Source organism: Mastomys coucha, unplaced genomic scaffold (genome assembly GCF_008632895.1).
Source record: "Mastomys coucha isolate ucsf_1 unplaced genomic scaffold, UCSF_Mcou_1 pScaffold15, whole genome shotgun sequence".
NCBI lineage: Eukaryota > Metazoa > Chordata > Mammalia > Rodentia > Muridae > Mastomys > Mastomys coucha.
In genome coordinates, this window is record NW_022196897.1 from 142,638,218 (window position 1) to 142,654,365 (window position 16,148).

At 49.1% G+C, this 16,148-nt stretch overlaps 1 protein-coding gene across 7 annotated transcripts in view; it reads left to right on the forward strand.

The window, feature by feature from the left end:
• The window catches only part of Dlgap4 (DLG associated protein 4), a 151,490-nt gene that overhangs the window by 118,443 nt on the left and 16,899 nt on the right, over positions 1-16,148 (forward strand). The window contains exons 1-2 of one of the 7 annotated variants that reach the window (XM_031372510.1): positions 6,061-6,180; positions 7,462-7,564. The exons of 3 other annotated variants lie outside the window; for them this stretch is intronic. Coding sequence is in view for 1 of the 4 variants with exons in the window: in XM_031372507.1 (XP_031228367.1) it covers positions 3,119-3,293 (175 nt within the window). In the remaining 3 variants the exon portion in view is untranslated. Of the gene's footprint in view, positions 1-2,824; positions 3,294-6,060; positions 6,181-7,461; positions 7,565-13,114; positions 13,272-16,148 lie in introns of those variants that run through there. 3 more of the 7 variants (XM_031372507.1, XM_031372511.1, XM_031372512.1) reach the window with 3 other exon arrangements.

Genomic DNA, 16,148 nt, shown 5'->3' on the forward strand with positions numbered 1-16,148 from the left:
CTAAACACAGGTTTGCTTTTATCTTTATTTTATTTTTGGTAGATAAAATCTTGCTAAACGCAGCTCAGGCTAGCCCTTGAACTCTTTTTTTTTTTTTTAAAGATTTATTTATTATTATAAGTAAGTACACTGTAGCTGACTTCAGACACTCCAGAAGAGGGTGTCAGATCTCATTATGGGTGGTTGTGAGCCACCATGTGGTTGCTGGGATTTGAACACAGGACTTTCAGAAGAGCGGTCAGTGCTCTTACCCACTGAGCCATCTCACCAGCCCAGCCCTTGAACTCTTAACCCTTCCATTTTAGGCTTTCAAGCACTCAGATTACAAGCATACACCACCATGCCTGGCTAGCAGTGTTCACATTTGTAAAGTACTTCACTCAGGTTCACAGTTTTTTTCTTTCTTTTCCTTTTCCTTTCGTTCTTTCTTTCTCTCTTTCTTAAGAAACTGCTCTTGCTGTAGTGGCGCACGCCTTTAATCCTAGCACTCAGGTAGCAGAGGCAGGTAGATCTCTGGAGGCCAGCCTGGTCTACGGGAGTTCTAAGGACAGCTAGAGTTATATAGTGAGACCATGTTGCAAAACAGCTAACCTCCACTCTTCTAGTCCCACACAGTTTTACTGTAGAGTAAGGCCCAGACAAAGGAAGAAGTTGGCCAGTGTCACTCAGCTGTCCTCACCCAAAGAGTTGCCTGTCACTAGGCCACAAGGAAGGAAGGAAGTAAACAATGAAGGAAATAGGAGGCGGGGCAGCAGAGGACTGGCACCAATATTGGAGGGGAGGGAGGACTCTGTTATGGGTACCTTGGGAACTGTTTGTCATGTTGGTCCCAGGAAGAAGCCTTTCCCCTGCCCACCAGAAATCTTGTGTCTCCCTGTGTCCTCTACTTGCTTGGCAACATCAGAGCACATAAGCTCCTTTGGACACTTCCCCTTGCAGGCTTGGTCACTGTCCCCACGTCCCTACCCCCTCTGAGTGTCTGCTTTTCACATGCTCCCTGGTTACCGGGAAGATCTGGCAAAACAGCCAGTAGAGAGTACAGTAAAATGGCTGAGAGTGCAGCAGACACAGCCTCTGGAGACCTCAAGTTGTGGCTAGCCCTGGTTGGGCTGCAGTCAGGCTCAGCAAATGTCTGGTCAGCCTACCATCCATCCGTTTCAGAGCACCCCTTGCTGATATTTTCCTTCTGTGGTACAGGGCCAGATTGTGCTGAGCTTCCTGAATTTGTTGTCCCAGGTTGCTGGGATCTCCACTGTACATGTGGAACAAAGGAGCTCAAATAACAGATGAGGGAGAGGTAGTCGGGGAGACCACAAGGCTGTCTTTGTGCCACCTCTGAGGTGGTTCCCCAGATAGGTCATCGCTACAGCTCCTTTTCAACCCATCCCCACCTCCACCCTTCACCCCCCATCTGAGGAAGTAGAACTCCTCCCACATTTGATTGTTAGGAAGACAGACCTGGAGAATCTTACACCCTTAAGGGGCAGAAGCTGAGGGGTTTGACTCCCCTAGACCTTATCGGCTTTCCCACGTTCTTTTTAGTTTCACTTTGGGTTTAAAACCCAAACATCAAAGCAGGAAGCAGCCGCTTCAAACCCTGCCTGACTGGGAAGGTATCTGGGGGATCCACAGACCTCACTAGAATGATATGGTGTACCTCATCCCTGAAGGGTCCCACCCGTGTCCCGGAGGTCTAGCTTGTGGGTGGGGCCCAGTGGGGAGAGGCGCCAGCAATAGATGGTGGCGCCCTGGCTAGGCAGTCTGGGAGTGGGCCAGTAGGACGGGTTCCCTGGTGAAGTCAGTACAGCCGGGTGTGGTCCCAGCATCAGGCCCCCCAGGTGGAGAGCTACACCTCATTCTTCCAGGGCTGTGCAGAACTGAACTGGGCCTGGGAAAGAAACCAGGGCCTCCGAATTCAGCTTTTACAGAGCTGCTCACATTCCCCAAAGGTAAGACCAAGCTCTGGCCTCTGCCTTGAAACAGTTTCTTCTGAGTCCCCAGCTTGCCTGAAAGCCCCTTTGCTCTGTTCAGTTCATCTCCGTGTGGCTTCTCACCTCTTTAAGTCTCAGGGTGATAGGTAGCTGCGGCTTTGGGCTAGCTCTTCCCTGCCCAGAAGTGCACAGGGTGTCTGTCTGTTTCTCTGCAGGAGTGGGTCCTTCTATCTCTGTTCTACAGTGGTATGGATTTGGGTTTCTGGAAAGTAGCAAGAATATCTTAACACTCAGTTTCTGGGATGAACTCAATTCTGTAAGGATACCTGCTGAGCAGAGGGTTAGGAAGCCCTCTGAAGGGCTACACTGATAGTCCACATCACCGTGCTATACCCCTGCTCCATAGAAAAGTACTGTAGTGATGAGCCCATACCCCTAGGTTCAGACAGGCCTGCAGTGCAGAGTGGTACTTGGAATCAAAGCTCTAGGGTTCTCGCTTACAAATATAGTGGCTTCTATCACCTGGTTAGTCTCACCCTGAAGATAAGAGAGCTGTTTAAGAAGGAGGTCCAGTGTAGAGGCTATTCTATTACTGGGGGAAAGACTCAAAACACTCTGACTCCATCCCTCCCACCATCCAACCCCCAGAGGTGTAACTGGACTGTGGGCTATTTAGAGGGCAGCCATTAGCTGCCTGTTTACTAGTACCCAGCTCTGGATGGGCGTCTGAAGGACTCAGGAGAAGGCCTCTAGTTCCCCACAAACTGGTAGGCTCAAGTAAACAGAATTTTTGAGAGAGGCAAAGACAGCCTTTCTAGAGGTCAGGATTGGCTAAGCTAGAGAGATCTGCCCTGCACAGGTATGTGCCTGGCATTGAGAGCAGGGCCTTGTCTCCACAGAGTGCTCATCTGGACAGTTTTCTGTGAGCTGTGGCTGAGAGCCTGTTATGCATATGTTGGAAGCAGATTGAATAGTTCCAGAATCTCCTGGAACCTTCTGCCTTCCCAAGCTTCCCACGCTTCATGACGTGGCTATTGCTCTGCACAGGGGTGTGGTCACAGTCAGGAGGTGTCTGCCACCTGTGCCAAGGCAGGAGGGATAAGGGGCAGGGCTTGTCTGACAGCACCCAGTAGAAACAGGATTAAACTACAGTTTACCCAACAGCCTCCTCAAAGGAGAGAGCACACATGATAGAGTGGGAGCAGTCCAAGAGGAGGGAGGTTAGCCCTCGGCTCCCCCTCCTTAACCTTTCCCTCACTCTACTTTGCAAACAGTCATGTACTGAGTACCAGAGGCTGAGCAAAGAGGCAGGGAAGACAGAGAACCAGCTGACTTCATCCACCTTGGAGACTGCCCAAGCAGGTAACAGATAGACAAGATACCATGTGATTGTGTTAAGAGGCAGGAGACAGACAAGCGCAGAGAGGGACCTACTTGGGAGGCTTGGAGGACATCACTGGAAGTAGGGAGGATGGGGAACAACCCCAATTAAGGGGGGCTGTATTTGCTAATTTCCAGAAGGGCTGGACACATTTAGATGGGAGAGTAAACCTGGTTAGCCCTGCGGTGAGCACCTTTTTTGGCTCCCTGTGAGAGCCAAGGATCCTGAAGTGTATTACTAGTGCAATAGTAAAGAAAACGGGTTATCTTATTTTTGAATTAGTCTGAGAACTTCAGGACCAGGAATGGAATTGCGTTCCTGTGATCCCAGCACTCCAGAGGAGCCAGGGGACAAGAAGCTTTCAAGTTCAAGGCCATTGTGGTTTACATAGTAAGCCCTAGGCTAGTCACAGTTACACCCCGAGACCCTACCTTTAAAAAAAAATTACAAAATCACCTACTGTTTTTCATAAGTTGCTAACATTTCTTCAGTAGTCCTAAATTATTACTAACATTCTTTAATGCACTACACACTTTATAGTGTTCTATTGCTGAGGGAGCAGGTGCTGCTTTCAGTGAGGAAGGAGTAGAAAGGTGGCTTGCCCAAAATCACACAGCTCAGTCAGGAGTTGAAGTCCTGATTCATTGTGCTTTCTGTCTAATCACGCTGCTTTTGTTTAAGAAACAAGAATGTTTCTTGCTTCTACTTCTTTCCTTTCCCCTCCCTCTCCCCCTGCCCCCCTCTTTCCTTCTTCCTTCCTTCCTTCCTTCCTTCCTTCCTTCCTTCCTTCCTTTCTTTCTTTCTTTCTTTCTTTCTTTCTTTCTTTCTTTCTTTCTTGCAAAGTTGCCATCCCCAAATGAACATTTTAAACGTTTAGGTAAAAGAATAAGGCTGGCAAGATGGCTCGGTGGATAAAGGTACTGTCAAGCCTTATGACCTGAGTTTGATTCCTGGGATCCACTTAAAAGTGAAGGGAGAGCCACAGAGTTGGTTTCTGACCTCCCCTGGCATGGCCACACACAAACAGATGCTTTTTTAAAAAGCAATTGTGTTAGGAAAACTTTTTCCTGTTTCCTATATCACAAGGAGACCTGTAATATATTCTGGTATTTTTGAAGTTTTGTTTTAATCTATCTACATGTTGCTGTCTTAGCTACTTCTGAGAGTCCTGGGATACTGATACAAATATCACGCTCCCCCTGTGCACCTCTAAGCTTTATCTTGTATTTGAATTCATTTTTCTGTTTGCTAAATTTCGGGAAAGAGAGGCACATTACACACCAGCACCTGTTCATAAACACATCTCACTCAGGTTGGAGATGTGTGTGAGGACATTCATACCTGTCAGCCCAGCACCAGGGAGGCGGTGGCTGGGAGACTGAGTAAGACCTCCATGTCAGAAGTCAACAGAGGAAGAAAAAAGAAAGTAATCAGCTGAGTTACAGATTCAGGCCTAGAGTTTTAAATCTTTACTTCTCTGACTTTTGGATGTGGGGTGGATGTGGTAACTGCTGAGTGGAGCTCACAGTAGGAATGAACCCCTCAGGATCCTGTCCATTAGCCCAGTCCTCAGAAATTATTATATTGACTACCTCATGCGCACAGCCCAAGGACAGTAAGTGTATTTTTATTGTTCCACACTCCTCCCTACATCTGTCTCCAGAGCACATCATCATCCCAAAGTGAAACTACATATGGACCACTTGCTGCTGCCCTAGCCCACTATCCTGCCATCTCTGTCTGATCTGACCAGTCTGGGTGCCTCATCTAGGAGCCCATTTTAAGATGGAGATATTTGAAAAGTGGGAGCTCAGGGGGGTTCTGTGAATAGCCCCCGCGATGGTGACTAAATCTTCTTGTCCCCTGCAGAGCTGTTTGTGTGTGTGTCTGAGGTCCAGCAGTACTGGTAAAGGACTGCTGCTGTCCTGGTACAGTGCTCTCCCCAGAGTCCATGGGAAGCCCTGCAAACCCCACCCCTTGTGGAAGTAGAATCAGGGTTTAGAAACTCTTCACTTAAGTCACTTGTAGTAGGATCTGAGCCATGTCTGTCCTTTCACCTTAGTCCCTTTGGGAAGGGACAGGACTTCCCAGAATTACTGAGACAAGATAGTGGATTTCGCTTTTCATCCTTAAGAATTTAACTCAGTGTCCAGATGTGTCACATGCAAAGTAACCAGGGCTCCTGGTTTCTACTTTATGGAAGTGGTGGAGACTAAGAAGTAAGATGGCTTGCCTACGTCTTGTGCCATACAGCTGCAGACTTGGCTGAGACCCAGCCTCGCTTGCTCTGTGAATTTTGTCTCCATCATGGTTTTTTTGGCCATTTTTTTGAAAACCTGGACTGAGGAGCAATGAACTTTTTTACTATTTTACTGCTTGTGCGACGTTGCCTTAGAAGCTCCTGGGTTGGTCCTGTAGATGGGAGGGTAGGGTGCAGGGTAAAAGTTCTGGTGGGAGATCGAGGACTATGACGCTGTGTCATGGAGTAGTATCCTAAATTATTTCCACAATGACCATCTTCTCAAGGGACAGCAGATCCTTATGCTTGGAAGTTGTTCTTCATATTGGACCCAAGACAGGCATCAGTCATGGCCGTCCCACTGTGCAGGGACACAGCTTTAGGGTCCTTCTCGACACATGAGAACACTAGTCCCCTGGATGTAGCGTGTTCAGAGGGACTTATGCCATCCCCAACTTGGGCATTCTCCTGATTTTCCACATAGGTGGCAGTCCTAGGAGGGAAGGGACTGTCCAAGAGGCAAGTGATGTCACAGGTCTCTTTGTGAGAGTAGAAGAGTCCAGCAGGACAGCCAAAAGCCTAGGGACAGTGTTGGCAGAGCACCTCCTAGACGGGTAGAAGCTGTCCAGGTACCGTCACCTTCTCTCGGTGCCCCTGGGGTGCGGCTTGGGTGTGAAAGCACTCTGCTAACAGCTCACTGTTGGAGGGGAGGGCAAACGTACCTATCCTAGCCTCTGTGGGATGTGTCAGTTTTGCTGACGAGCTGGTATGCTTACTACTAATAAGACCAGATGCCATGAAGTTGGGTCTTTTAGAACACTACAGGCCTTGTACTTAGCAGATAGAACATGACCTGCTGTGTAATGCTGAACAAATTCCTCAGCTTCTCCGAACCTCCATTTTCCTTGGCAATATAAAGGAAGATGGTAAAAAGCATCTTGAGGGGTCACATTACGAGATTTAGTTTAAGGGCCTCACACTGTAGGTTTTGAAAGCTATCCAAAATGTCACTATGCTGTGATTTCAGAGGTGCTGGGAAGGGAACTTAGGCAAGAAAGGCTATGACAGTTTGAGGGAACACATGGAGATGACACTTGTACCTGTACCTCCATCTGCCCAACATACACTTCTCTTAGATTCTGCTTACTGTGTTTCTGCACCTGGGATGGAGTCAGAGGAATTCAAACCACAGGTTTCCATCTGCAAGAAGCTTAGGGTCTGAAGGGACAATGCAATAAATAAACAGGCCAGCAGAACTGGATGGCAATAAAGACCTGTGTTCACCCCAACAGGGGTGCTGGCCCAGATCGGAGCCTGGGTGAAACCTGGGGGGACTGTAAGAGAACTCTGAGAAGGAACACCCAGATGTGCTCCTCACCAGAGAAGGGCATTGCCCAAGGACCTGAAGGCATAACTATTGTGATTTGGCAAAGATAATATGTTGGAGAAAGGTGTAGGGATGTCAAAGACTGGTGCCAGTAAGGCTGTGTGGGCTGGGGATGTCTATGGGCACATGGACAGAGACTGTACCCCTTAGCCTGGCCCCTTGGAGAATGTGACCCTTCACCTCTCCCCAGGCCAAATCATCTGGCCTCTGGCCAGTAGTTTCTTGAAAGCCTGGGACTGAGAGCTGGGTGGGCCCCTGGAGCCACTATAGTGTCAGTTCTCCAGTTATCATTTATCTTCCACAGTGAATTGGGCCTAGTCAGGAATACCTGACATCCAGGCAGTTTTGACTTATGACCCTGTATGGTGGAATATATTTCATGAGGAATAGGAGAACTACCATGTCTTCTCTGACAGACTCCCATACTGGGGAGTTTAAGGACCTTCTACTGTGTGACCTTTGGGCATCAGAGAGACATGTAAGCAGTACGTGCTCCTTCACCTCTGTCTCCTGCCCTCCACAGCACCTCTCTGATTCTGCTCCGTGTGTCCTTGGGCCTACAGGGCCACATCAGAAGTGGAATCCTTCCTAGGTGTCAGCAGGACTCTCCAATGTTGGGATTGCAGGTGTGAGCCACTACGTGAAGCTACTGACTTTTTTTTTTAAATGGTGCGCGGGTGTGTGTGTGTGTGTGTGTTATGGAAACAACTTTCAGGAGTTAGTTCTCTCCTCCTACAAGCTGGATTCCAGGAATTAAACTCACCCCCAGGTTTGGAACCTTTCCCTGCTCATCTAACTGACCTTTTAACTAGACACTAGCGCTCTACTTGTGCTCCATGGTGCTGTCCCATATCCTATGTCCCTCTGCAAGCCCTTCCTGGAATGGGATTAAACAGTGTGGATTGCACTTTTGTTAGGCTCCACTGTGACCATGTCTGTTGTTCAAGAAATGCCTAAATCATCTAAGCGTTGCCTAAAATTCAGAGAGCCAGCTTTCCTTGGTCTAGGCCTTCCTCTGGCAGTGAAGTCCAACATGCTTGTGGTCAGCCAGAATCACTAAAGTATTTCTCACAGATACTGTTTTCTTGTGTAACTGTCTCTTGGGATCCCAACCCCAGGGTCACTGTGCAGGCTCTGAGGAGGGCGCCTCCTTCCTGTGCCTCCATCCCCAGGGCTGTCTGAGTGTTGTCTGCTGACCTGAATTGAACTCCTGGTGTTGCCCATTCAGCCCTACATTCCTCTCATCCTCTCCCAGCTGCCTGGGGTTCTTGGCTCCTGCCTCTGCTACTTGATACACCACCTGTCACTCCAGGCATTGTGAATGAGCCTGTTAACACCGCCTTTCTATTCTGGGATGCACTTGGTCATTCAGAAGGATGCAGAGAACCCAGCAATCAAGGTGTACAGGGCCTGGCAGTGTCTGGTTTTGCACAATGGCTTCAGAGCCTGTGACTGTTTAAGAAAAGCCTGGCTGCCGGGCAGTGGTGACGCATGACTGTAATCCCAGCACTTGGGAGGCAGAGGCAGGTGGATTTCTGAGTTTGAGGCCAGACTGGTCTACAGAGTGAGTTCCAGGACAGCCAGTGTGAAAAACCAAAAAAAAAAAAAAAAAAGTAAGAAAGAAAAGCCTGGGTTTTGTGATCTGACGTCAGCACTCTACAAGTAAGGTAGTCTTCTGAGACTCTTTTCAAGTAGTACTTTGTAAGTAGGACCTGGGAAATTTGCAGCAAGGTTGGCATCTTTGACATAAGCCAATATTTGAAAAGCCAGGACTTATTTTCTGCTTCACCTCCTCACCCCACCCCAGTCTCTGACCAGGCAGGGCAGGCTGTTGCATATCCAAGGCTGGTGCTGGGCTGGAGTGCTGGCTTCTAACTGTCTCACTCGTATGTTTCTTGTGATTCTAGCTTTGGCACACAGTAGGACATTTATGGTTAATTACTGCAGCCTGGGAACTGGAGCTCTGGCTTTAGCTGTTGCAGATGCGGTGATGAACATGCCCTGGGTGTGTAGAACATTACACTGTGCTAGCACTCTGAGGGGAGCAAGAGGATGGGAGGCAGGGGTGCGCAGGGTGAGCAAGGGTGAAGTGCTGCCCCTCAGGGTGCTTACTGAATGCAGTTGTGGAAATGGGTTTTGGAAGACAACTTACTTTGCTGGGGATCCCTGGTCAAGGGCTGGGAGGGAGTGAGATGAGCAGGCCAAGGATAGCGCAGGAGGTGGAGCTTGGGAAGGTGGTGGGAGAGAAGCAGGGCTCTGGAAGGTGAGCTTTTGTCCCAGAAGGACAACATTTTGCAGGTGGGGGAAGGGAAGTCCCCAGGCTTCTGGAGTGAGCAGGGAGACTTCTGGGAGGGCAAGGATAATGTGAGGGAGGGAGGGAGGATTCAGATTCATCCTGAGCTCAATCCACCTAAGATGGCCTTGGACGTCCCTGTGGTACTGCCAAGTGCACTGGGGCTATTGAGATAGTAGTCTGATGTGCTGTAAAGTCCTCTGACTACAGCCCGTCCCTAAGGGACTTCACAGGGGAATCTATGGACAGCAAACTCCCCAAGTGCGAGTGGCCCTGGGAAATTGATGTCCCTGTGGAGAGGAGGCCACCCTCTACTTCTTCTTGACCTCTCTCCTAGCTCTTCTTCACCACCTAATATTTTGCCAGGCTGTGCCCTGCTCAGCATCTGTCCTGTTGTGCCCTGCCCTGTCACGCTTTGCTCTCTGACAGTGGGTCTAGCCATCTATCCAAAGTCTGTGTCTTTCAGAAGGAACCTGGTCTGTTTCCCAGAAGGTAGGCACACTGTTTTGTTCGGAAAGCCTGGTTTCAAGAGTGGTTTCACACCATGAGTGGTGGAAAGCACACCATGTCATTACCTTGGCTCCTCTCCAGAGCATTGAGAGCACCCCTTTGTGGATGGTCAGAGCTGTGGCCCCTATTAGACCACTCACAGAGTGGTGTAGAATATAGGGGATGGTACTCTTGGCTCTGTACTTTCTGTGTACTCTCCCTCTGTGAAATAGGGCAATAATAAACATGGCCTGTCTTATGTCGTGGTCAGCTACCACATAGCAGAAGTAATTCTTATGGCTCATGGTAATTATGTTTCCAGGATCATTGAATAGCAAACCCTGACTCCTATGGGAAATAGAAGATTCCTCTAAGCCTCTTGTCATATTTTCTCCCAGCCAGTCAGTACACAATCTTATTTCATGTGTGTTTCCACCAAAAGATTCTGTATTTAATATAGAATTGGTTTATTAATTTTGAAATCATGGCCAAGAGCAGCCTGACTCATGCCTGACTGAAATGGGAGACATTTTCCCCCATGGACATTGGGTGGCCCTTCTGCAGGACACTGGGGATCCATTAAACACGCCTCTAGCAAAGCAAGGAACTGGAGAAGCAGTAAAGAGCATGAGAGGGCACTTGCTGACTGACTGAGAGCCAGTGTCACCTTTATCTGCCTTTGTTGGGAGTGTGAGCTTCAGATACGTGTGTCAGGATCACCATGAGAAACCCCCAGGGTTTGTGGTTAGAGTTGATTATGTGTTGATAGGGAATCCATGAACATGAAGGTCAGCTGACAACTGGAGCTCTTGCTAAAGCCTGGTCTCTGTTACCCTCGTCGATGAGGACAGAACTGGCTTCTTGAGTATTGGAGCTTTCGCCTGTGTGACACCTTTGCAACCTGCTGGCTTCTGTGGACATTGAAGCCCAAAGCAGGTGCAAATACTGGAGTGCCTGAGTGGAACTGGGTAGGTTAGACCTCTGAGGTAGAAAGGACTCACAGTGAGCCATGAGTTGGAGTCTTTCAGGGGACAGGAAGTGCGGGACAAGAGGCAAATGTCCAAGGAGCAGCAGTATGCGGATGATGCGGGGGAGGTGGGACAAGCACTTGGGAACACCCCACTATGGGAGCAGCCCTATGCCTGAAGAGCATCTCATGTGGAGCCTTGGCTCCTCCCTAATGCACAGTGGCTATCACCTTGGGACTTGGGAGTACTCGCGTGAAAGGTGTTTCTAGTCCATGTTGCTGGCTCCCTTGAGATACTCAAGGAAGGTGGGGTGCTGCCACATAGCAGCTGTCACAAGACAGTGGCTCTGAGAGGGCACTCTGTCACTGAACCTAGCTTTGCTGCATACAATTCTTCATGGCTTCCCCACTGCTGAGGTGGAGACAGGAAGGAGAGAGAAACCAGGGATTGAGTGGTGGCATCTGCCATAGTACACAAAGGAGTGTCCCCGCCTGGCTTAGGTTTGGCAGTTTCTTGTTGAGTGGAAGAGGGAATGAGATCTTCAGGCCTAGCAGCACCACTGAAGGGGGGATAAGGGAAGTTTGTGTGAGGCCAACCCTGTCTACTCATGTGGAGCCTGAAGCTGGGTGGTCCCTCCTACCTCTCTGTAGGGTTTCCTTCCTGTCAGTGACTCCTAGCATCCTTTGCTTGAAATGTCTAGGCCCTTTCTCCTCTATCCCTACCATGCCCCAAGAGCCAGCAGCCTGAGGACAGCAATGGCCTTGGCATCACCCAGTCCAGCTTCCAAGCATCCTAGGGGTCGCCTATGGCCTCCAGATCCCAGCCAGCAGAGTGTCTGATTCTCTGTTTAGCTAATGTGGACACTTGGGTTTTAAAAGGCATAGTGTAGAAACATTCATCTGATCTGATAGTAGAGAAAATTAATGTTTTGGTTTTTTAAGAGAGTCTCATTGTAACCCCAGCTGATTTTGAACTTACTGTGTAGGGTAGGCTAGCTTTGAACTCGGTCCTCTTTTCATATGGTAAGTCGTAGGCAGACACCACCAAGCTGTACCTGCTGGATAAAATCTTGAAGCATAAGGCAGAAATGAAATATACTAGTCACCTACTTCAAAGAAGTGAGGATTTGCATGCTGCCAAGGACGCTGGCTACATCGAAACTGTGTTGCAAATAGGCTTTTGCCTTGGCATGAGGGGCCTGCATGGCTAAGGGGGAGTGGGCAAGCTTGTGATTGGGTGGACGGATGAGTCATTACACTGTGGTTTAGCCGACTCTTCTCTCAAGGAAGGCTTAGCTGGAGCAGTTACACGAAGGAGTGCTTACACCCAGCCTCCTTAGGGAAGGCCAGAACTTTCCAGTAATGGACCAAGGTGTCTATAGCATCTCCAAGGGCGGGGGGCTGCTGTCAGTCCCAAGACAGCAGAGCTACAGTGCTCAGTTCCACCATTATAGGTCTTCAGGCCGATTGCTTCCCTCTGAAGTTGACTTGACAACTGGTTCTCCCTCCGGCGCCTAGGCTAGGCAGTGGACCACCAATGCACAAGTACCATGATTAATTATTCACAGACTCAACTCCAACCCTGAGTGCTCCCCCTGATGGACAGAGGGAGGAGACAGGGTAGAGGAACTGACAGGACAGCAAGTATAAGGATAGAGAAAGGTTCCATCTGGAATCAGCACATTTGTAAAAGCACTGGAACAATGCTGGGCTTGGAGGAAGGACGAGTGGGAGCTGAAGAGAAAGGCTAATGGGGACCAAAAGGGCCCTGAACCAGGGAGCTGCTTAGAACCTTGATACTAATGTGTCGAGTCAAATCAGTGTTTGTGTGGTGGGTGTGTAGGGGTGGAGACAAGAGGAAGGCATCAGGTGTCCTGTTCTATTTTCCTCTTTGTTTCTATGAAAGTGGGGTTTCTCACCGTGCTAAACTGCCTTGCTTTTGTTTTGTTCTTTAAATCTCTTATTTACTAGAATGTACATGTGGAAGTGAGAGGACAGCCTGTGGAGTTAGTTCTCTCCCATCACGTGGGTCCCTGGGATTGAACTCTCAGGTATTAGCCGTAATCATCTTTACCCACAGAGCCATACTGCCACTCTGGGTAAGGGCTCAGCCAGTGAGCTCTTCAGTCCTCCTGCCTCTCCTGTCCCTCAGTGCTGAAGTTAACGGGAGAATGTAGGTACCCAGTCATGCTTACATAGCAAGTACTGTTACCCACAAAGAGAGAGGGTATCACTCTGAGCCCTGACTGGCCTGGAGCTCACTGTGTCAGCTGGGCTGCCAAAAAACTTGTGGAGTCCCTGAACTCAAACAGGTTCTAGGATTACTGGTACATACACTGCACTTAAACAAGTGACTTTGATTTTTGGAAGTTGAGGTTTTGGGTAGCAGTAATGAGGTTCATTTTCTCATTCAACAGTTGTTTCTCGGCAGTCTTCAGTGCTTGACTCATTGTCCTGAGCCTGTGCCACTACTGCCTGTCTGTCGAAAGTGACAAGTGAATCCTTCATGGTGGGAAAGGTGTTTTGATGCAGGTTCCTAGGTGATGAGAAGAGGAAGTGACGCTTGAACCCTCAAGGAGCTGAGGTGGGAGAGGTGGCCAATGAGATGCTAGCAGCGGCAGAGGTCAGGCCCTGGCCTGTGTTCACACAAGGGTCCTGTGTCAGGTCAGGGCCCAGCAGAGGTTTGCCCTCCCTCTAGGGAGCCCCAAATTTTCCCTGCTAGTCTTTAGCCTATATTTAGCTGTGACATGTATTCCAGAGACAAAGAATCCAGGATAAGCTTCCTCTTCCTGTTGTCTGTCTGTTCAGCCCTTACTGCCTTTGGCCAGCCTCTCAGACATTCATTGTCCCTCTAGGGCCAGGGTCAGGCCTTTGTCCTGGCCTCTGTGCTTCAGCCAAACCCTGACCCTCTGCAGCTCTGACAGGGAGGCTAGAACTCTGTCTCCTGTTGTATAGACCCTGACCATGGTATCCCCTTGTCTCCTGGGAGAAACCATGTCTTTGTAACTACCATACTGATTTAGCCAGTATCTGCCCCATCACACAGATGATGACAGGGGCCTTGTCTGGTTCTGAGCTGCTCCCATCCCTTAAGACACGGATTCTTTCTTAACCATTGTGAGCAAATTAGAGCTACCTTCATTGTGCTGGTCCTCGCCCTATCCCCACTGAAACCTGCTGCCTTTGGGACTTTTAGGCTAGACATTCCCCTTCCCAAACCTTCCTTAGGTCAGCCCTGTCTGCTGGGCCTTGGGGGACTGGCTTTAATAACTGCCCTGTATGTTCATCTTGTTATAGAATCCCCTCTTCCCATGCTGGTCACAGACCCAGTAGCTGGGGACTTACAGATCTGGTCTAGCTCCCTCTTTCCTCCATGCCCGTAGGAATTCCATGCTCTGGCCACACAGAGCCTGGCTTCTGTGATACAACCTATGTCATCATTTTCTGCAGGGTGACTGGGCAGAGCAGGTTTGAACTTGAGCTTGTCTGGTTCATGCTGCCTCCTGGCTTCAGGACCCTTACCAGAATAGGATAATCTCATATAAGTAGAAGAAATCCAAGCAGGGATCTTGTCTTCAGTCATACTGTCCAGAGTGAGAGTGTGGGTGGGTGCGCTTTGAATTTGCCAAGGGCTGTGTGAAAATGGTATGCTGTTGGCAGATGGAAGGTCTGAATAGATGAGGGCACTGGAAAACCCAGAAAGCAAATGCCTGCCCCTGAAGCCAGGTCTCTCTGCCTTCAGGCTAGAACCTCCCTACCCTAGCAGTAAGATCTGGGCTTGAGAACACATCCGACTCTGGCCTCAGATCCCAGCAGTGGGGCCTCAAACATATGCAGCTGTGCCCAGCTGGAAGGATTCCAAGGCCTGAGAGGGAAGCAGTGAGGTGGACTGTGCAGTCCAGCAAATGTGGTTGCCACTGAGCACTGGTAACTCTAGGCACATTCTCTAGCCTTTCTGAGCTGCATGTACCCATCTGTAAAGTGGGTGTGGTTGATATAGCCTCTTGTCAACACCATAAAGCTGCTAAGCACAACTCCACATATGACCCAGCTTTAGTCTGTCAGCCTGTGTAACAGGGTCTGCCCTTTCTTGTACCCTGGGGAGGGCAAAAGAGATTGGAAGGTCTTTGTTTTTTTAATGACTTGAGCCCTCTCCACCTCCTGTAGTCCTTCTTCTAGCCCAGAGATGTGGCTGTCTCCTCCATCCTCAATTTTCTCCCTTAACTTAGTGACAAAGACCGCATGGGTACCTGTGAGGAAGCCCTGTTTCCTCCAAAGGCCTGAGCAGAACTGGGAAGTTTGGCAGTGAGAAGTGAGAACACCTGGCTGGAAACCCCCAGGTCTGTCACCTCCACTGCACAGGCTGGCCACCGGCCTTTGACACTTCCTGCTGTAGTTTCTGCTACTTCAGTATCACCCATCCTCAGGTTTGACTTCCTTGGTTGAAGGTTTATGTACAGTGCAAGAAGTTAGACTGAAGGCAATCTGTATTGCCTAGTAGCCAGTTTCCAGGAATCTTACAAACTGTAGAACAGCATCACAGTGTGATGCTGACAGCGACACAGACCACTGTCTCACTTGGATTTCCCTGTTTGTATGCACATGCTTGTGTGTGGTCAGCGAGTGCAGACCTCCTTCTTTTTTTTTTTTAAAGAATTATTTACTACTTTATATATATGAGTACACTGTAGCTGTCTTCAGAAACACCAGAAGAGGGCATCAGATCCCATTACAGATGGTTGTGAGCCACCATGTGGTTGCTGGGATTTGAACTCAGAACCTCTGGAAAAGCAGTCAGTGCTCTTAACCTCTGAGCCATCTCTCCAGCCCAGATTTTATCATCCTCCTCCTCCTCCTCCTCCTCCTCCTCCTCCTCCTCTTCCTCCTCCTCCTTTTTCTAAAGATTTATTTATTATATATATGAGTACACCATAGCTGTCTTCAGACACACCAGAAGAGGGCATCAGATCCCATTACAGATGGTCGTGAGCCACCATATGATTGCTGGGAATTGAACTCAGGACCTCTGGAAGAGCAGTCAGTGCTCTTAACCTCTGAGCCATCTCCCTAGCCCTGAGTGCAGATTTCTTTCTTTCTTTTTTGTTTTTTTCAAGACAGGGTTTCTCTGTATAGCCCTGGCTGTCCTAAAACTCACTCTGTTGACCAGGCTGGCCTTGAACTCAGAAATCTGCCTGCCTCTGCCTCCCAAGTGCTGGGATTAAAGGTGTGCACCACCACTGCCCGACTGAGTGCAGATTTCTTATATGCAAGCCCCCCTGATGGTGCACAGAGCAGTCCCATCACTACACGAGTAGGTCCCTTTTACTTTACTGCCTTGCCCATTTATCTTCTCCCCATGCGTACCCTCAGCCCTGGTGGTTACTGATCTGTTTCCATTTCTAACAATCTGGTCATTTCAAGATTGTAATATACATAGGCTCATTCACTGTCTGGAGAATTG